Source organism: Pinus tabuliformis, chromosome 1_2 (assembly GCF_031772625.1).
Source record: "Pinus tabuliformis cultivar Carrire ecotype Pingquan chromosome 1_2, CPIR1, whole genome shotgun sequence".
NCBI lineage: Eukaryota > Viridiplantae > Streptophyta > Pinopsida > Pinales > Pinaceae > Pinus > Pinus tabuliformis.
This window is the reverse complement of record NC_142298.1, coordinates 465672095-465694605: the sequence shown is the minus strand read 5'-3', so window position 1 is coordinate 465694605 and position 22511 is coordinate 465672095. Positions and strand designations below refer to the sequence as shown.

General features: G+C 34.0%; 1 protein-coding gene across 1 annotated transcript in view; it reads left to right on the top strand.

Moving 5' to 3' along the window:
- The window catches only part of LOC149206363 (cysteine-rich receptor-like protein kinase 2), a 37754-nt gene extending 27983 nt beyond the window's left edge, over positions 1-9771 (top strand). Inside the window, exons 2-6 of the mRNA XM_089397673.1 lie at positions 8400-8542; positions 8635-8845; positions 8962-9196; positions 9275-9425; positions 9508-9771. Coding sequence (XP_089253799.1) covers positions 8400-8542; positions 8635-8845; positions 8962-9196; positions 9275-9425; positions 9508-9771 — 1004 coding nt within the window. The remainder of the gene's footprint in view (positions 1-8399; positions 8543-8634; positions 8846-8961; positions 9197-9274; positions 9426-9507) is intronic.
- Positions 9772-22511: the final 12740 nt, after the last annotated feature.

The following is a 22511-nucleotide window of genomic DNA, read 5'->3' as shown; positions in this document are numbered from 1 at the left end:
TCTAGGTAAACATATAATATTAAAACATCATATATGACATGACATAAGGACATATTTTCAAGCCACACTATCATCATCAATCAATATGACTAGGTGTTAAGAGTTAATGTCAACATCCATAAGCCACATAAATGTCTAGGTCCAAGAATTAATTATAAGAGTATATTAAATCTAAAACAAGACAGAACAAAATATAGTATCATGGTTTTCACAATCCTACCCCACTAGTAAGGGCTATGATCTAGTGCCATGCCATGATCAAATATATGAGGGTAAAGTTTCTTTATTTATGAGTCTAAATCCTATTGTCATCATATCCTAAGTAGTGTTACCAATGGATCTTAACCCAATTTATTATTTAGTTTTGTAAATTTTATTTCTCACTATCGATAATTACTAGTGGCTCAATGAGAAACTCTATGGATTCCTTCATCTTTGTAGAATCAATGTCCAACACATGACTAGGGCCATACACATCTTTCTTAAGTAAATGTACATAAAATACATTATGAAATCACACTTGTGATGTTAAAGTTAAATTCTAACCTACAACACCCTTTTGTGATATGATCTCAACAAATTTCGTGATATGTACGTGTGAATTTCCTCCATTTTCTTAAATGTAATGCAATTCTATTATGCTTAACGATAAGCAACACCTTTTCCCCCACCTTGAAAATTTTCTCTATCCTTCTCTTGCATGTATAATTATTTTGTTGACCATAGGTACTCTTTAGATTCTATTGAACTTGCTTTACTATTCTTTTCATTCCTTCTAGAGTATCCTATTCAACAATAACTACACTTCCAAATTATCCTAACCCATAGGAGAGTTGTACTTTCATCCACGTAGGAATTAAAATGGACTCTTCTTGATAGAGTGTTGATACTTGTTATTGTAAGAAAACTCTATCATAGGTATCCAATCTTCCTAACTTCCAAGTTGATTCATTACATACATTCTAAGCATGTCTTCCAAAGTTTAATTGACTAATTTTGTATGTCCTTTTGAGTCCCATATTTGGATAGTAGGTTGTGTTGAAACTCAACTTAGTATGGAAATCATGAAATAGGCTTTATCAAAGTCCAGAGGTGAACTTTGAATCACAATCAACCATAATTATTTTTTCTACACCATGTAGCCTCACTAATTCTTTGATGGTGATGCAATCTATGTCACGTGCCCAATTGATTGTCATTACTAGAATGAAATGGAATATCTTTGTTAATCAATCAACCATTAATAGTATGGAGTCATTACCATTACAGGTGTTGGGTAATCCTTTGATGAAATCCATAGATGTTTTTCCTCATTTCTATGATGGCATGCCCAAGGCATTCAAATTTCTAGTGTGATGTTGATGTTCCAGACATTCTAAGAATCAAGCTACAAATGTGGTTGTATCTGAATTTAATCCTAGTCATTACTACATCTTCTTTATACTTTTATATGTCCTTTAATACATTGTGAATTCAAAATATGACACTACCTCATGGAATACTAACCTCCTTAGAGTCCGTTTGGTTGGACACATGAATATTGTCTTTCCATTGCAACACATCATCTTCAACAATCTAATAGTTATAATATTTCCTAACTTATATTTTATTCCCAATCCTTTCTTTGTAATAATGCTTATTTTTTTACTGATGCCACTTATCTCCCTTTGATCATATTATGATGATTTCTCTCAAGTATAACTAGGATTGAGATATTGCGTCTATATGCCATCTCCATCTGAAAGATGTAGGTTTTACCTTGTACAAATAATTGCTACAAAAAGATTCTTAATAAAGTAGAAAATATGCAATGGATAACACACTTATTAACATGGATATTTTTCCCTGGGAACCCAAACTAGGAACACTATAAATATTTTTCAATATAAATTATCTTTATGGTATTACATTACCATATATATATATATATATATATATATATATATATATATATATATATATATATATATATATATATATATATATATATATATATATATTCAATTTATTTACCTTGAATTAGAATGCAATTGTTGTTTATTAATTGAAACTACAAAACCATGGGATAAACCACCATGTGCTACAAAACTGCTAAAAGTGAAAATAGTGTGCCGAAAACTAAAAAAAAATGCAAAATACCACTTTTATATATATATATATATATATTTCTTTTAGCTTTACCTCCTCTACACTCCCCACAAATGGGTTGGGGGGGGCGGGGGGGGGGTTGCCTCCTTTGTGATCACCCCACTACACTTGACATAATGTACAATGCCTAGGGGTAGTTTTGCAAAGAATATAACACACATCCAAAATTATTTCACTTGTTCTTTTCTTTTCCCACAAGGGGTTGCAGGAGTACATGATCAACAATCTCATTGTTTCTCTACACCATTAAAACTTCTCAATGCTCACTGATTTTGTTAATAGATCCACAACATTGTTAAAAGTGTCTACCTTCACCAACAACACCCTGTTTTTTTCAATTATCTATCACAAAGTGATATTGAACATCAATATGTTTTTTCTGAGAATGATATGGTAGGTTCCTTACTAGGGATATTGCACTTTTAATATCACAATATATCCTTATAGATCCCTATGCTAACCCAATAAATGAACACAATCTCTAAAACCATATTTCTTCATTGCTTGCATGAGTGGCTTCCATGTATTCAACCTTAGTACTTGAGAGTGTTGCTACAGGTTGTCTCTTTCTCATCCAACTAATCGCTCCTCTAAATATATTAAACACATACCCACTTGTATCTCTTCCACAATCCAAATGTCCATCCCAATCTACATTAACAAAGGCATGTATGTCCAACACTCTGTCTAATATTAGTCTTTGTCGAAATCAGAATCTATAGCTAGTAGTTCCATGTAAATACCTGAAAACCCTCTTTAGTATTGTCTAATGTTGCTTCCCTGGTTTTAACATATACCTGCTTAATACTCCCACTGCATGTTCAATGTTTAGTCTAGTACATACCATTTCATATATCAAACTTTCAACCACATTGGCATATGAAACATGGGACATGTCCTCTTCCTCTTCTTACGTCTTGGGACATTGTTTTGCATCTAATTTTACATCTATAAAATAGGGACCTTTACTAGTTTATATTCCTATATATTAAACCTCTGCAATATTTTCTCAATGTATTTCCTTTGATTTAACTAGTGTTTCATGTTTTCTTGACCTCTTTTAGTTTCCACATCCAAAATGAAATTTGTAGCACCAATATCCTTCATATAAAATTAAGAGGATGATTAAGTTTTCAACTCCTTGATGATTTTTTTGTTATTTCCAATAAGCAACATATCATCCAAATATAGGACCAAATAAATATGATGATCATCAACTAATTTTAAATACACACAATGATATGTTTTGTGCCTTATGAAGCTAAGTCCCAATATATAAGTAACAAATTTTGATACTATGTCCTTGGTGATTGTTTTAACCCATATAAGGACATTTTAGCCTACATTCGATCTCTTTCTTTCCCTTCACCACAAATCCTCTTATATGTTTCATGTAGATTTCTTCTTCTAGATCCCCATGTAGGAATTTTATCTTCACATCCAACTATTCTACCTCAATATCAAAAGTAACAGTAGTAGATAAAAGAAATCTAATAGAAGTTAAATTTTTAACAAGAGAAAAGATCTCACCAAAGTGAATTCCCTATACTTTTGAGTAACCTTTTGCTACTAACCAAGCTTTGCATTTCTCCAGTCTGCCTTCTGCACTCATCTTCTTCTTAAACACCCATTTGCAACCAATGACATTTCTTCCACCCGATAATGACATTGGACCCTAAGCCTCATTATTGTCCAAAGATGTTGGAAATACTAATAGGGGTGAATCAATAAGTGTCTAGAATCCATTATTCTAAATACATTCGGCATGTCCATAACATGTTGCATAGGCATCTAGCAGGGGGCATCATCCCCACCTTTGCATACCTGATCAGTCCCCTCCATAATCATACCCTGGGGGGTAGTATCTCATGCTTGGGGGCATGATGGACCCCTTGGCCACCTAGTCACTTATTTAATATCAGTCTCGGCCTAGACCCCAAAGATCTAGATATGGTAAATTATCCTTTCATTCCTTGGATAACTTGTCCTATCAGTCTCTCCAGGAAGCCATATACACATCACAGAGTGTAGATGATTGATACCATATATTGAACCATTATACTCTATGTGATGCCACACTTACCACTCGGTCCCTATGTTTGACTTGGTGGGTGGGGATGGCTCTAGACACCCTCTAATAGTGCATTCCCTCACTCTGATTTCCTTAATGCTTCACCATGAAGTATCGTTCCATGAAGTATTAAAGCCATTTTAGACAAGTTAGGCCACCCACCTAAAATTCGCAAGATCCAAAATCCATTGATTGGTTTTTCCACTATGAACATGCAAAGTTTTAGGGCTCTATCCTCCTCTCCAAATTCACCACCAATGCAATGCACAAATGAATTTGAATTGGGGGCAAGAAGCCATTTTATAGGAAAACCCTAGTTTTTTCCCTTGGCTGTTACAGACTCATTGTAACTCAGTTTAACGATTCATCTATATGATTGGAAAGCTCTCATGAAGCTATATAATAGGTTTCTTTTCATTTTTGGCAATTTGACACTTTAGTCGAAAGCCATAATTTCCATGAGGTCTCACTTTGCCACCTACTGAAATCAAATATATTCATATTTGTCACTCATACTTTGGCACCACTTTGTCTTTGTACCTGCAGAATTATGTGTGGAGTTTCATCATGAGTAACCACATTTTACACATGTTTTGATTCCCCCTTGGGGCTCATCCCTGTCATAACATCATTGAGTGACATTATTCAAATCATCAGATATGAGTCACCCTTATATCCCATGGAGTTTGTTTAAAATCCCATTGAGTCCTGTTACAATATGTCATCCTCTCCGTGTGTCAAATTCATCATGTATTTCCCCAATTTGACCTCCAACTATCCTCATCTGTTTTGAAAAGCCCCCAACTGAGTAATTGACCATTCCCTCTAGAATCATGTTAGTCGTTGCTAGGTCAGCCTTACATATAATGCCTTGACAAGTGAAGTCGTAAGTCCACCAATCCCCTTATTTTCTATCATTCTGCTTGGTGTCAGTCTATATTAGGCATATTGCTATGTTCCTTGTGCCTTGGTTGAGGACTCCTCACTAACTCAACTCTGGCAGGCTCTCTTTTGTCAACTTCAAGACATTAGACCAAATCAAGTTCTAATCGCTAGGAGTATTTTATTATATTTAAGAGACAAAAAGATTAATGAAATGGTCAATAATATTTATCTAGTGAACTAACTCAAAAATAATGATTAATTAAGTTAATTAAGATAAGTGATTAGAGTAATTAATAAATAAAAATGATTTATTAATTACTTTAAGGAGATATGGTCTAGGTGAGTTGGAAATAATTATTAAATATTGATTTAGAAATGATTCATAGCATAAATGTATAGAGATTAAGGAATAATAAACAAATAATTGTTTATTTAATTATTCCTAGTCAAAATGGGTTAGAAATAATTACTAAGTAATGATTTAATAATTATTTCAAGGGAGAGAAGTTAAATTATTAAGGAATAATAAATAAATAATAGTTTATTTAATTATTATTCCTATGGATGGGTGAAATTATTTTTATTATTTTCACAAAATGGGTAAATATGAAAATAACATGAAATTAATTAAATGAATTTATGGGTTATTTTCAAGTGGGTAAACATAAATAATGTAGGAAAAGTGGTTCTCTAAATTATTTCCTAAGGTGAAATTGGGTTTGTTTGTGTAAAACCTATACTACATGGTGTATTTCGATCATCCTAGTGGAAATGGCTAGGTGATAACAATGTGCCCAGGGCCCACATGTTTATTGCTCCAAATGAACTTGCTGTTCACTAGTATGGTGTCTATCAATTTTTGAATAGCTACGAAATATTCCATATTCTATTGGAAAGGGTCCTTAAAAAGGGAACCCCCCAATTTTTCCCAAATATCAATAGTTGTATTAAAATGTCCCCCAAAAACACAACTATGTTTATAATTTGATTCCCAAATATTGAGCAAAGAATACCTAAAAGAAATATTTTCTTGATAAATTATTTTCATATAAATATTGGCTATATTACATACCTTTTGGCCTAGAATGTGAAATAAGAAGAAAGTTATCTAGTGAAGAGAACTAAGCTCTAGAAGAAGTTAAAAAATAGAGGTGGACCATACCATGCACAATCATCCTAAGGCCCCATGAGAGCTAATATCCTTCACCCAACGATGACACCACTAATTGCCACATTTTTGGAGAACTTCTTGTTCCCCCATTTTCATCTCCTAGAGAAGGATGATTAGTAGCTTTTTTTTATGAATTTTTTTTTTTACTTTTGAAATTTTTCTTTCTGAGCCTAATCCCATACAAATCGAAGAGATTCTTTTCACCATTAAATAGTGTTCCTTGTACCCCCTTTAGTAGGGTTTGGGTTGCTTCCTTTCCTAGTATTCCTTCGGCATTTTGTAAGTGCATCGCCTATTATTTGTTGAATCCACATTTATTTATCTTTGTCTGCCTACTCATGCCTATCTTGTTTTTCCTTCCATCTCAGTCTTTTATTCATCTTGCTTGGTCTTAGGTCCTTTTATCATTCTCCACAATTTATTTTTTATAGAATGGAAGCTTTCTTCTTCTTCAATCCATTCATTGGTTATCACATCTTCTAAGCTAGGGCATATCTTCATTTCCTCCTATTATGTTTTTATTAAGAGAAAAGGCCCAAAGAATCTCCTTTTTTACATTGATATGAATTTCCCATTCTTCTTTCTCCCACTCTAGTACTTCATACATGTTTTCTTGAGGTTTTAAGTCATTATTGTGATTAAGGAGGAAGCATGAGCCTCATCCATATATTTTTTTCTTTTTTGAGGAGGGATTTCATGTTTGCTATGTTTACGTTTGGCACTTTTGCTACTATATTTTGATGATTTGGGACTCTTTTATATTTTGGTTGTTTTCATTGTTCACTATCTTCATCCTATTTCTACCGATCCTTTTATTTTGGGCAATTCTTAGTGAAATTCCCATACTCATGGCACAATTTGCATTAAAATGAAAACTGATCAAAATCAACTTCTTGAAGGACAATACAGATATCTAAATTGAGACAAAATACTTCCTACAAACTCTCATTTATGTCCACTTCAATACATATCCATGCAAACATCCGTTCCCATGGTTTAACAGAATCAACGTATCAAACTAATTCATTCCCAATTTTCCAATATGCCTCCTCATTCTAGCGATGGAGTAGAAAATTGGGAAACTTAACCCACACAAGGGTTGCAGAATGGGCATCATTCTCAAAGTTAAATTTAGGATTCCATCTATTTGTATAGATTTTTTGCACACCCATGAAATATGGCCCACTTCAAAAAAATGAGATCTCAATCCACCTTTTCTTCAAAGAGAAAGGTAAAAAGCTCTCGGCCACAAAAATAAACTAGTAGGTGTTCCTTGATGAGAGGGCATCAATTTTTATCAATTTAGAGATTGAAAGACCTTAGGGAGGGCTAGATCCCTATAAGCGACCCTACTAAACCTTGATATGCTAGTTTTATGGTCATAACTCATGTTTGGTTTGTGTGAACTGAAATATTTGGAATGTCATCGATTTTCTTCACAAATATGGTAGATATATCTTAGTAAATGTTTGGTCCTACTGCATTTAGTGCATTGAAAGCTGCAATGTCAGGAGCTAGGGGAGGTTTTGGAGAGTCACACCCTCTAGAGCTTCAAGCCATAAAAAATTAGAGCCACAACTAATTTTTCATTAATTACACTAATCACAACTAATCAAATCAAGAAAAAATATTACCTCCCTTATTTTTTAATTATTTATGAATATATAATAGTTAAGATGTTTAAAATATCCCTTGTAATAAATTAACATAAAAAATCCTAATCTCACAAAAAAATATTATTTCAATTTTCAATTTGTTGATATTCCTGTCTCTATAAAATTGAACAAATACTAAACAACTAGTTACTCTATGTTTAGTCAATGATGTCAACACTCTATTTTTAGATAATTATGTCAACAATAAAAATGCAAAAGACAAAATCCCACCAATAGCACAATTATATTGGGGCTATGCCATAAAACATTGAATGATTCTATTAATTTTTTTACATTTGTGAGAAAATCAAACATCCAATAGTGTAATAAAATACTAAAGAATTCAAATCCTACATATATAAAATGTATAAAAGATCATATAGGCCTTGAAAATATAAAATCATGCAGCCATTGATAACATAGCTATACAATGTTTCTAAAATACTTTTTATTTTTATCTTGTTTACAGGTCATTATGAGGAATCGAGTGAACTTTCAACAGCTATATCGAAATCAAAATTAAATTACAAATTTCAAATTCTAAGAAATGCTACTCAAAATTTCAATTTGAAAAACAAAATTGGTGAAGGTGGCTTTGGTTCAGTTTATAAGGTGATGCCCACATTCCTTTTTTACTATTTATTTCTTAGATACATTGATAAATTTACATCATTATTGATTAAATAGATAGGACTTATTGACAGGGAATTCTACCAAATGGAACAGAGATTGCTGTGAAGAGAATATTTATTAATAGGGAGCAAGGCATGAGTGAGTTCTTCAATGAAGTGAATTTGATTAGTCGTGTTCAACATAAAAACCTTGTTAAACTACTTGGGTGTAGTGTGAATGGACCGGAAAGACTCTTGGTTTATGAATACCTTTCAAACAAGAGCCTTGATCTCTTTTTATTTGGTAATATTTCTTATCTCTATAAATTTATTTTCTCTACTATTAATTTTGAAATTACAAGCATTGATGTTTTTGAGTTATATTTAATTTATTTGAGATATAATTGTACTTTGTAACAGATGAAAAAATGAGAAAAGTACTAGATTGGCAGAGGAGGTTTGAGATTATATTGGGAATTGCTAGTGGGCTAGCATATCTCCACCAAGAATCAGATATACGCATCATACATCGAGACATAAAGTCTAGCAATATTCTATTAAACCAGAATTTCAAGCCTAAAATTGCAGATTTTGGGCTGGTCAAATACTTTGCAGAAGATCAAAGTCATCTTAGCACAAGAATTATTGGGACTAGGTGAGAATAATTTTGAAAATTAAATAAATCATTATTATTAAAAATGTGGCTAATACTTTTTTGTTTTTGTTTTCACAGAGGTTACATGGCTCCAGAATATCTTGTTCATGGTCATTTGACAGAAAAGGTTGATGTATATGGCTTTGGAGTGCTAGTTCTAGAGATTGTTAGTGGCATCAAGAATAAACCCCCTATGCATACCAATGACATACCGTCTCTCTTGACAATGGTAATTATTTCATTAAGTACATAGTTTTCACTATTTCTTAAGATGAGATAATATTTAAATATATAGTATATGTGTGGTGCAGGTTTGGAATCATTATCTATCAGGTACCATTTTAAACATAATTGATCCTAACATCCATGAAAACTACCAAGAGGGGGTACTACAAGTTGTTCACATAGCCCTTCTTTGCACACAGGCTTCTACAACACTACGTCCTTCCATGTCCAAAGTTATCATGTTCCTCACCAGCAAAGAGCCAAATCTTATAAAACCTACTGAACCACCCTTTGTAGGGGGAATTCATTCAGAATCAAGCACTAGTGTTGCATCTATCCATTCACCATAAACGATTTACACAAGTGATTTACATACATCATAAATGCATAATCCCAACTAAATATTATTTTCTCCCTTGCTACTCTAGTGTTAATGGACACCATTTCAACAAGCTATTTTGGTCCAAGATGATAAGAAGAAAATGTTCCAAAGTGATGAAATTATGGACTACCACATGGTGGGGGGATTACTATACTATTTTATTGGGATGAACATATGTTCATCTTATTTAGATAAAGTGTTCTATTAATTTGTTTAAGTATTATTAGATTAAAACTGGTTCAATAGTGAGTGTTTATGGAACTTTATATCATAATTTTTTATTATTAAGGTAGAATTTAGAGTAAAAAAATACAAATTACAGTTATGAAAATGTCAATAACAAATTTTCTAAAGTTCAAAATTGGGTTTTAAAAGTGATAATATTGGTTTTTGAAAGGGTGACTTCTTACTCCAAAAGTCGAATAATTTCAAACCAAAAAAGTATGATTTTCTATTTTAAAAGTGGAGTTTTTATTCCAAAAATGTGGATTTTGAAATATAAAAGTGTCCATTTTGATTATGAATGCATGATTTTTTATTCCAAAAGTGTGAGTTGTATCTAATCGCTATAGTGACGTCTTTAGATTCCAATATTTATATTTTTTCTTAATGTGTATATGATATCTAAATCCAAGATTAATATACAATTTTACACATATTATTTGCATGTCCATGCATAATATCACTATGATAGCTATTTCTAAATACATAGAGATTAATGAGTTGAAATTAAATAGAAACAATTGACAACAATCATTGTATAATAAAAATTTATGGCAACATCACTCAAATAAAGTGCCATTCATTAGTGGCACTCCAACTCAACATTATTCTCCATTTTCACTTGTTGATAGGTTAGAGATGAATAAATCCATGCATTAAATAAAAAATATTCATTGATGTGAATCATACATAAATACTTTGAGAAGTTACTTTGGTTTCATCTTACAAGAGTGTTGAATGAATCTTTGCATTCACCCATACTCTTACTATTCCTCTTAAAGTTAAAGTTTACAAGAATATTTACAATATACCATAATCCCAAGGATTAGTTATCTAACATTCCCCCCTTAACCTTAGGGGTTGTTTGTAAGTCCAATAATCTTTATATACTTTTCAAACTTTTCTCTTCCAGGTGCTTTGATGAAGATGTCTATAATTTTATCACTTGTGGAGTGACGTATCAACTGAATGGACTTTCCCTTTATATGATGTCAAATAAAATGGTAATTCATGTTCATATTTTGGGTTCTATCCATGTTCTATCATGGAATCTAGGATTCTTGGCCAGCTTGATTGTAGAAGTGTTATCAATAAAACATGGAGTAACATTCACCTATTTTTCCTATAAATCCTTTATTATTTGCATGAGCCACACAATATCCTTTGTCACATTTGCAACAACCACATACTATGTAATTGGGGATTAGGATAATAAAGAGAGGGGGTGAATCAATATTATATAATTTTTAACAATTGTTTAACTAATCAAATAAGTTCAATCACATAATGATGCACTATTCACATAAGAAATTGAACACAAGAAATTTACTTGGAAACCAATACGGGAGAAAACCAAAAATGATTTTTAATTATGATGTAAATGCAAGCACCAACTTCAAATTATAATAAATTAAGTAGTCAATAACCTATAGAATACTACCACCTCATTTTCTTTGCAAGCACCCATTTGTTGGAAGCACTAACTCCCATTATTTGTAGATACCAACCTATTGGAGGCACCAACCCTTTGATCTTTATAGGCACCACCTAAAGGAGACTCTATTCCCTTGATCTACAGGCACCAACCTGCTCTAGCCACTCAAATCCCTTTTTCATTGGCTTTGAAACTTAGATCTAAGGTTCTTTCACCAAAATATTACACTCAAGAAAATGTTAATTCTCATATCTTCTTCTCCTACTTTGCAGCACTCTTTCTTTTTTTGTTTCTCTAATTCAATTAAATCCAGACCCACAATCACTGGATCTCCCTTCTTGATTTAATTTCAATTGAATTTCGTCACCACAAATTAACTCTCAACACTTTTGACCAAAAATTCTCAAACTCACAGTAGCTCCAAATCTCTATTGATCTTCACACTTAGTCTTTAACTAGTGCTTATCTTCATCTCTGCCTTAGTTTAGCTTCACATATAACTATTATTTGATTCCCCCTTTTTCTCCTTGTTAAATTCAAGATACTTGCGCTTTTTCATGTTATTGTAGCTACCGCTCTTTATTTTACATGGGAACAATAGATTTCTTATGTCATTTGATTTCATTTTATATACACTGCACCTTTAATGTTTCTCTTAAAAAGTAGCCTTTAATCACTTAACTACATTTTGGTGCATAAATACCAAATTTATGGTTCCAAACCTTTATCTTCATGCTCCTTGGAGCACATGAATGTGGTTTTGAACTGAACACTTAGCATCAAGAGGCACTAAGGCCTAGAGAAATTTGATCTTTCCTTTCTCCTTTATCATGAATTTATTGAAAAGTGGGCAATTACTAAGAGGGGGAATGAATTAGTAATTTTGTCTTTTAAATGGCCAATTTTAAATTATTTTACCAGCCTTTTAATTATTTCTTTAATGTATTAGCATATTTATATATGTGTTCAACAATTAACCATGATCTCACAGGAAAACATATAAGCAACTCATGCAACACAATGAGACACCAGATATAAGTGGAAATCCATAAAAGGAAAAACACAAATTTTGGTTGTTGTGATGTAAAGGAAAACAATCACTCCCACTTTTACATCAATTTTATGTAGGCCAAATTGACCTAAAGGAGCCTTCTACCTCAATTTTCTTCTGCAAGTTATAACTTGTTGGGAGCACTCACTCTCTCTTCTACATGCTCCAACCTACCCTTTTTCAGGCTACTACCGAAAAGGAGACACCAATCCCTTGATAAGATTACAAATTAAATTTTCTCGTTTACCTGGTCTTTGCCTCTACTTTGAACTATGCCTTTGTCCTATTTTTAGATGTTTATCTCCTCTACTCTTTCTCAATTCTACTTCACTCCTGCTCCTCTTTTTCTCTCTTTACCATGAAATTCATGAACATTTTCTTACACTATTCAATTCTCTAGCAACTATATCATTATAAAATGCATATTTTTATATACAAATATCATTGATTGTTTGTATTCCATGTAGGAATTTGAAGTAAAAGGTTGGCTCTGTATTTGAGGGCTCTTTGTGGTATACCTCTTCATTTTCAAATTTGAAGGTCAAGTAAAGACAAATTGACCTCATGCTATTAAAAAAATGAAGTAACATAAGGAAACATCAATGATTACATTAGCCAAGGCTCAAAATTTTATTTTCCCGTGCTAAAGGACATGGACGTTGATTACCCATTGGTAATAGGCTACGAACACTAGTTTTCTTCTGACAGTATGGGTTACAAATGTAGATAGCTAGGATCTAATATGCATCCATTCCCTGAATTGTGGGAAAGTAATTCTTCTTCCAGATCTGTAACAAATTTAACTTCAATGACTTCAAACACCTCTACAACACCTTCAACACTAGCAATTGATAATGTGGATTATATTGCAATATGGATACAAATCAGAGAGTTCATGGCTTGGATATAAGCTACAATTGTGCATTAATGTAAACACAACATTTATCATACTAAAGTTTGATGATAACATTCATATTAAATGGAAATAAACATATTCATATTCATATTACCCAGACCTTGTGCGCCATGTATTTACTTTTAAGAACAAGAAATAAGTAATTTTACACCATTGTTTACAAACCACTGTAACAATTCTTAATTATTCAAACCACTGTAATCACCACAATCAACTAATTATAACCAACCTTTCAAACCACTATTATCAACTTTGAAGCCAAAGGATAACAATCATCAATTGAGTTCAAACCTTCATAGCTATTTCAAATCAATGCCAACATTACTAACATTCTCCCCCTTTGGTATTGATGGCAACATTGGTTTGGCCCTCCCCTTTTTTTCCTAGGAACCATTTCTCATTTCTCCTTATTTATCTTAGAGTCCCTTTTTGACATCAATGGCAAGGGATTCAATTTGTAATGAAAACCAACAATGAGAGGTCTATCTTAACACTATTGATGATATAGAAGACCAAAAACTCCAGATGTATCTAGCTCAAAGACAAACATTTTTTTTTAGGTTTCATCTCATGCACACTTGCCTCGCCAAGTTCATTCTCATAACAAAAAAATATAGTACTTGGCATCACTTCTAAACTTATCAAATGAGCAACAACACTTTCTAACAAATCCATTATTTTGAATATATGAACATATGAGTAATTCTTTGAACATCAAACAATCATTATTTCCTTTTGATATATCATTAGGCTCATTTTGTCTCAACTCCTATGTCTCATACCATGCATATTGTGAATAAGGACAATAAATTTCCTCTTTTTATGTCTTTGCAGAACTCCTTCAATTGCTTCCTTTTTATAATTTTCATTCTCGACATTTAAAACACTAGGTGATTCATCAAAAATTAAAATTTGATTGAATGGTTGTAGTGGAAATGCATTTGTTATGAAACCAGCTCACAAAAAGATAGAAAAGATAGTTGAACGCCTTAGAATTCAGCCTCTTCGAGGGGGCAACCTCCTTTACATTACACAAAAGAACAATTCTTGGATGATTCAAATGACAAAACCTCCTTTCTATATATAGGAGTCTAAGGGGTCACAATATAACCAAGCCGACCTAACAATAATAATATAAAGGCACAAAAATAACAATAGAGGGATTCTATGGGGCACAGTAATAACAATATGGGGACAATAGGGGCACAACAATATTAATAAGGGATACAACTACAATATTAATAGGGGCATCACTAGTATTATTGGGACCTAACATGCCCCTCTCCTTCAAAAAGTTGTTGTCCTCAATGCTTGAGTAGTTATGGATGCTTCTATATAAAATTCTCATCCTCCCATGTGGAATCTTCAGCGGATAAGTTCTTCCACTTGATGAGATACTCTGAAATGGATCAATTTCATAGTTGTCGAGTTCTTGTTTCTATGACTACTTTTGCTTCCAATATAATTTTTCCTTCCTCGTCAAGTTCTGGAAATATTGTTTGAACTGGGAGGTTGTCGCCTATAACCTTGTTTAAACATGAAACATGGAAAACTGGGTGCACTCGAGAAGCTGCATGAAGCTCCAATTTGTATGCCATAGTACCAATCTTTTGCAACACCTTGTATGGACCATAATACTTTGGTGACAATTTGTTATCCTTCTTAGCTTGCTTGAGGGACATTTGTTTATATGGTTATAGCCATAGGAATACCCAATCACCTACATCAAAACTTCTTTCACTGTGATGTTGATCTGCCTGTTGTTTCATTCTATTCTGCGCCAACACGAGGTTATCCTTTAAGAGTTGGAGAACTTGTTGTTGATGCTTGATGTGATGTTCCACTGCTTGAACCTTAGAATTTTCTCTTAAATATGATGTGATGGATGGTGGCTGATATCCATAAAGTGCCATAAATGGGGTCATTTTTGTTGCAGTATGGAAGGAAGTGTTATACCACCATTCAGCCATAGGCAACCATTTGACCCATTGTGTATGTTTATCAGATACAAAGCAACGAAGATATCCTTCCAAACATTTGTTTACTATCTCCGTTTGCCCATCAGATTGAGGATGATAAGATGAGCTATGAGCTAACTGAGTACCAAGACAAGAAAATAATTCTGTCCAAAAATTTCCTATAAAAATGGGATCTCTGTCACTTACAATAATCTTTGGGTTTCCATGTAGCTTTTGAATTGTTTCCATAAATGCCGTAGAAATTGTATTGGCTTTAAATGGATGTGATAATGCACAAAAGTGTGCATACTTGGTAAGTCTGTCAACTACCACCATGATGACACTCTTTCCCTCAGACTTGGGTAAACCTGTGATAAAATCCATTGAAACCTCCTCCCAACGTTGGCTTGGAATGGATAAAGGTTGTAATAGACCTGGTGTCTTAATTGTTTCAACTTTATTTTGTTGGCATACCAAACATTCCGCCACAAACTTTTGAATATCTGATTTAAGGCCATCCCAAAAAAATTCCTTCTTAACCCTGTGGTAAGTTTTTAAAAATCCTGAGTGCCCTCCTAAGGGAGAAGCATGCAATTCCAGAAGAATATTTTATTTGAGTTGGGAATTCTTACAGAGGTATAAGCGATCTTTGTACCATAACGAATCATTTTTCCAGCTAAATGTATCAGATGTACTGGAATCTTGTTGTAACTTTTGAATAAGTTCCCACACTTCTTCGTCATTCTTCCATTCCTCCCTTGCTTCGTTTATCCAATCTGGTTGGATAATAGAAATGGCGCACAACAATGCTTCCACATCCTCATCCTTTCTTGAGAGTGCATCTGCCACAACATTTTGCTTCCCTTTTTTGTATATGATTTCAAAGTCATAACCCAACATCTTTGTGACCCATTTTTGTTGTTCTTCAGAGGATAATCTTTGTTCTAAAAAGTATTTAAGGCTATCATGATCCGTTTTTACCTTGAAGTGTCTTCCCATTAGGTAGGGTCGCCATTTCTTAAGTGCATGTAGTATTGCCAACATTTCCTTCTCATAAATAGCTTTGTGTAAATACTTTCCCTTGATTGGACGACTTTCAAAAGCAATGGGTCTTTCATCTTGCATTAAAACAACACCAATTCCATTTCCTGAAGCATCACATTCCACAATAAAGGTTTTTGTGAAGTCTGGTGTAGCTAAGACCGGTGCTTGGCACATTGCCTCTTTAAGATATTCGAAGGCCTTTGTTGCTTCTGGAGTCCATGAAAATGCATCTTTCTTCAACAATGTTGTTAGAGGTGCTGTTATTTTCCCATAATTCTTAACAAACTTGTGATAATACCCTGTCAACCCGAGAAATCCTCGCAAATGCTTTATGGATGTGGGGATTTTCCATTCCTTAATGGCTTTAATTTTGCTAGGGTCTACCTTAACTCCTTCATGAGATACAATATGACCTAGATATTCCACCTCTTGTACTCCAAAGAAACATTTGGATCTTTTTGCATATAATTGTTTCTCCTCTAATAGTTGTAGCACCTTGTCAAAGTGTTCAACATGATCCTTCCAAGACTTGCTATAGATTAGTATATCATCAAAAAATACTAACACAAATTTTCTAAGGAAGGGTTTGAAAATGGAATTCATCAAACCTTGAAATGTAGAAGGTGCATTGGTAAGGCAAAAAGGCATGACCAAAAATTCATAGTGACCCTCATGAGTTCTAAATGTTGTTTTCGGAATGTCTTGAGTCTTCATTCTGATTTGATGATATCCTGAACGAAGATCCAACTTGGTGAAGTAAATTGATCCATGCAATTCATCCAATAATTCATCAATGACAGGAATGGGAAACTTATCTTTAATAGTGAGCTTGTTGAGCTCCCTATAATCCGAACACATGCACCATGATCCATCCTTCTTGTGCACCAATACTACTGGAGCAGAAAAGAACTTTGACTAGGTTGAATTATACCAGCCTCAAGCATTTCTGCAACCATACGTTCAATTTCACTCTTTCGGGCATAGGGATATCTGTACAGCTTGATGTTTGGAGGAACACTTCCTGGAATCAAATGAATAGCATGATCATGATCACGAATAGGTGGGAGACCTTCAGGAGTCTCAAATACCTTGAAATGATTGTCCAAGACTTTTTGGAGATCTGGAGAAATAGATGATTTCGATGTGGAAACATCTAGTGAACATAATTATGCAATTACACCTCGTTGTTCCTTTTTTAGAAGCTTTGTCATATCGTTAGAGCTTATTATCTTTCCCGGTTTCCCTACAATACCCCTTAATTCAACTTCCTTTCCTTCCACATAAAATTTCATGAAAAGTTCTTGAAAGTTAAAAGCTATTGTACCCAAGGATTGTAGCCATTGGACTCCTAGTACAACATCAACACCTCCCATTGGAATGGAAAGCATTGGGCTTTTCAATACATATTCTCCCATGGATAGCTTGATATTATGGCACTTTCCAGAGCAATTTATCGTTCCTCCATTTGCAACCATCACTTGACACTCTGGTGCTGGATATAGGAAGCAATTCAATTCTTTTGCTATCTTACAATGAATAAAATTGTGGGTACTTCCTGAATCAATCAACACTATTACCTTTTTCTTCTTGATTTGTCCTTCTATCTTGATGGTTTGAGGAGTGGTAATTCCAGCCAATGCATTACGAGATATCATCGGATTCATTTCTTCTTTATCTAGGCTTTGTTCCTGGAGTATATCCTCTTCTTTTGACCTTTCTTGCTCCTTTTCTTCTTCCTCTTCACAATCTATGTAGAATAATTTCTTCTCAACACACTTATGACCTTTAGTGTATTTGCTATCACAACTGTAACAAAGCCCTTTTGCTCTTTTTTCTTCCAATTGTTGTGGTGTCAACCTTATAGGTTGTGGAAGGCTAGGGACAGCAACACTTCCATCTTTATAGTTGTGAGTGGTATGCTTCCTGGTTGCCATAATTTTGCTTTCCATTTTTCTTGCTAACCTGAATGCCTTCTCTAATGAATCAGGTTCCCAAAGGCGAACATCATGTTGGATATTATCCTTTAAAGTCCCTATGAACACATCAATCCTATGCTCCTCTGGAATATTTTTTACCCTTATGTTCAATTTTTGGAACTCCTCAATGTGCTCCATTATTGAACCCTTTTGTTTGAGACTTATCAATTGGCTAAAAAAAGTGTTGCTTTTTGTATCCTCATAATGTGCTGTCAATTCTTTCATAAAAATTGCCCAAGTGATAATTTGTTTACAAGAGCAAAGCCATTGATACCATACAAACTGATTTGGTTCCAAATATAAATTTGCAATACATACCTTTTGTGTGTTTTGCACATTATTGAGATCGAAAAATTGGGCCATCTGTAATATCCATGTTGCAGGATCCTTGCCTTCAAACTTCCTCATATCGATTTTTGGAATATGGTGGGTCTTCGATCCAACATTAGGGTCTATGGAATCATGATTAACATTTCTTTTGTTCTCATCATGAGTTTCCTTTACTACCCTTTCACCATTAGTGACCATTTCTTGTAGCAACTTATTCATATTTATCTTTAATTCTTCCATCTTATCATCCATGCCATCCATTTTAGTGTCCATGCCATTCATCTTAGCGTCCATGCCATTCATCTTAGCTTCCATGCCATCCATCTTAGCTTCTACGCCTTTCTTTAAACAATCCATCTTAGCTTCTACACCTTTCTTTAAACCATCCATCTTAGCTTCTACATCTTTCTTTAAACCATCCATCTTAGATTCTGTTACTTTTTGTGCAAGTGACACTTGTTGCACTTGGTCTCGTAATTTTGATATATCATGTTGCATTTCTTCCTCTTCTTCATGAGTCATGCTAGAGCTTTCAGGTTGCTTACTAGGTGTTTGCATTTTCTTTCCTCGGGGCATCAATTACCGATAATAATGCTTTACTATGCCCTTTGAATTCCTTCAAACTAATTTTTCAAACCAAGCTTATGCAAAAATTTAAAAAAAACTACACACCTTTTTTCACTTTGTAGGAGCTTGATATTGAATCTGATGTATCTCTATAATTTCAGATCATCCAGTTCTAAAATTGTGATCTGTAGTAGCCCTCTGCGTCCTCTTTCCAATGCCACCAGTCTGATCCAAATTGGATTCTCCAAGGAAGAGTTATGCACAATCTCCCAAGATGACCTGATTATAGACCTTTCCAGAAGAGCGAACTTGTATGAAGTGCCACGTGTCACTATTTCGACCTTTTTCTCTGAAAATATATACAAGAAACTATAGTTCATCCTCTTTCTGTACCTTCTTACAAAATTTCAATCCGATGCTCAGAGAGAAAGTTATGACGATTTTCCCCAGGTCACCTGTTTGGAATGTAATTCAGGAGTCTGCAAAAAGACCAACTTCCTCAGATCATATCTCTGCAAATATAGCGCAAAAAGTTCTGAAATTTGGACCTGAGGTTCAATGCAATTTCATCTCAAATGGGTTTTTTTTTCGCTTCTGAAATGTTGCAGAAAACAAGTTATAGCGAAAATGCCACGATGACCTATTTGGAGCAGTGAAACCCTAGAATCCAAACCTCTGATACCAAATGTTATGAAACCAGCTCACAAAAAGATAGAAAAGATAGTTGAACGCCTTAGAATTCAGCCTCTTCGAGGGGGCAACCTCCTTTACATTACACAAAAGAACAATTCTTGGATGATTCAAATGAAAAAACCTCCTTTCTATATATAGGAGTCTAAGGGGTCACAATATAACCAAGCCGACCTAACAATAATAATATAAAGGCACAAAAATAACAATAGAGGGATTCTATGGGGCATAGTAATAACAATATGGGGACAATAGGGGCACAACAATATTAATAAGGGATACAATTACAATATTAATGGGGGCATCACTAGTATTATTGGGACCTAACAACATTGCTTCTTACCTAGGAAACACTCCTTTGTATTTATTTTCATAGAATGAAAACATATCCTTTGTCTTCGATTGATGTCTCTCTAATATCATACTATGCCACCACACTAAAAGAAAATCATCACACCAAATTCTTGATCTACAACAGACCATATCAGTATCAAATAACAAATTCGTTCACTGCACCATTTTGTCTTAGCTCCTGCATATTGTGGATAGCCTTTGTGTGATTCTTGCCTTACATAATTCTAACTTTATACTTTATTAAGGACTTCCAAGTTCATACTTGGAGGATTAGAAGCCAATAATATTTTTAACAAAATATTTGAATTTCATGGATCAAGTTTCCCATCATAATCGGAACTCATTCATTCATCTCTACTATATTCAAAATGTGTTGTGGTGCTTACCTTGTTTACTGCTCCTCTATTATATTCATTTCCAAACAATTGTTGATTCAATCACCTATTAATTCATACACTTGGGCATCACAACTAAAATTTTCTCCTAATTTGCACAACTATAGTTCCAAGAACATAATTGTTGCATTGTTTAGCATCATTTGGTATTCTCTCACATTGTTTGACATCATTTTCCTCCTGCTCACAAAAATTACACTTTGTCATCTAATGCATATTGGTGTGACTTTCTCTATTTAGGTAGTGGGTCCATAATCTAGTGTGATCTAGCATTTGTAGACTTGGCAAAAGGTTTGATGTGACTCAAACCATAACGCTTCCTTGGAATTCTTCTAGAAATGTGTGCTTTGTCATCCTCTAATGCATACCTTTGGCAACCTCTAGAAGTAGTTGTAGTATCCTTTCAACACCATTTTGGCATTCTTGACTTGGAAGATACACATAATTTATGTCGAGTATGTAATGTTACTCAAATCCATTAAAATTGCTTAGATTCATTACATATCTAACATAGACCGTACTTAGATCCATGCTCACCACACCATTGATAACGTAGGGCCATCTTGCCTAGGTCAGTTTCTTAGACAACCACCTTTGACTATGCAACATTCCACATCCATGTAACTGTGACAATCATTCCATGAAATTCATATCAGTCCTCTCCAGGTTTGAGTGATCCGTACTTATGCAGGAATGCAACAAAATAAAGATATACACATAAACACAGAGATGAAATAGAAATAAAACTTCATTTCATTAATGTCAAAGAAATGAAAGCTTATGTACATAATGGAAATAAACTAGCTCGGGAAATGGTAGCTTATCTATGAGAAGAGATGTGACAACTACATGCATATACATTGTGTTACAATGAACCTCAAGGGCCTTTTTATTATTGAACCACAATGGAAAACTCTAAACAAGAAAAACCCTAACCCTAAGAGATGAAACACCAAGAGTTTGTGGGCCCCGTTGGGGTTAGTTGGGAAACCAACTTCCTGGGGTTGTAACTTGGTCAGATGATCTCCATTTGGTGCGTACGATACCTCTTTGGAAATATCTCTCCAAGTACTATAGGGTTTTCTGCATAAAAATGTTGTTTAGGGGGTTAAAACAACTCCGGAAGTTTAGGACCCGAAAAAACTACTAAAAATAGTAAATGCTGCTATAATCAAGGAAACAGATGAAACGGACTGGAGGTCTAGGTGGAATAGGCGGGTGGACACCAATATTCACCTAGATCATAAAAATACTACCAACATCACACACATAAGAAACACATAGAGACAAAATATATATGTGGAAACCCGTAAAGGGAGAAAACCAAAAACCTTTTTGTTTTGATGTAAGTTAAATCACCAAATTATTTTACATTATATTATGTTGGAACCAACCTAGAAGAGGTTTCAACCTCTTTTTGTTTGCAAGAAACCATTTATTGGATGAACCAAGTCCCACTATTCATAAGCACCAACCTACTGATCTCTTTTCGACACTTATCTAAAGGACCTGAAGAACTGCTTAAAATAGTAAATGATGCTATAATGAAGGAAATGGATGAAATTGATGGGAGGTCTTGGTGGAATAAGTGAGTGGACACCAATATCCACCTAGATCAGTCCTCCCCCCTTAGGAAGCAATGGTCCCCATTGTGTGCAGAGCCTCGATGGGGTGAGGAAATTTTTGTTGAACCTGGTCCCTGGTGAACTACTTGACATGGTGAAGGAGTTGGTCTGCTTTGAAAACTTGATATAGCTAGATCCTCTATTA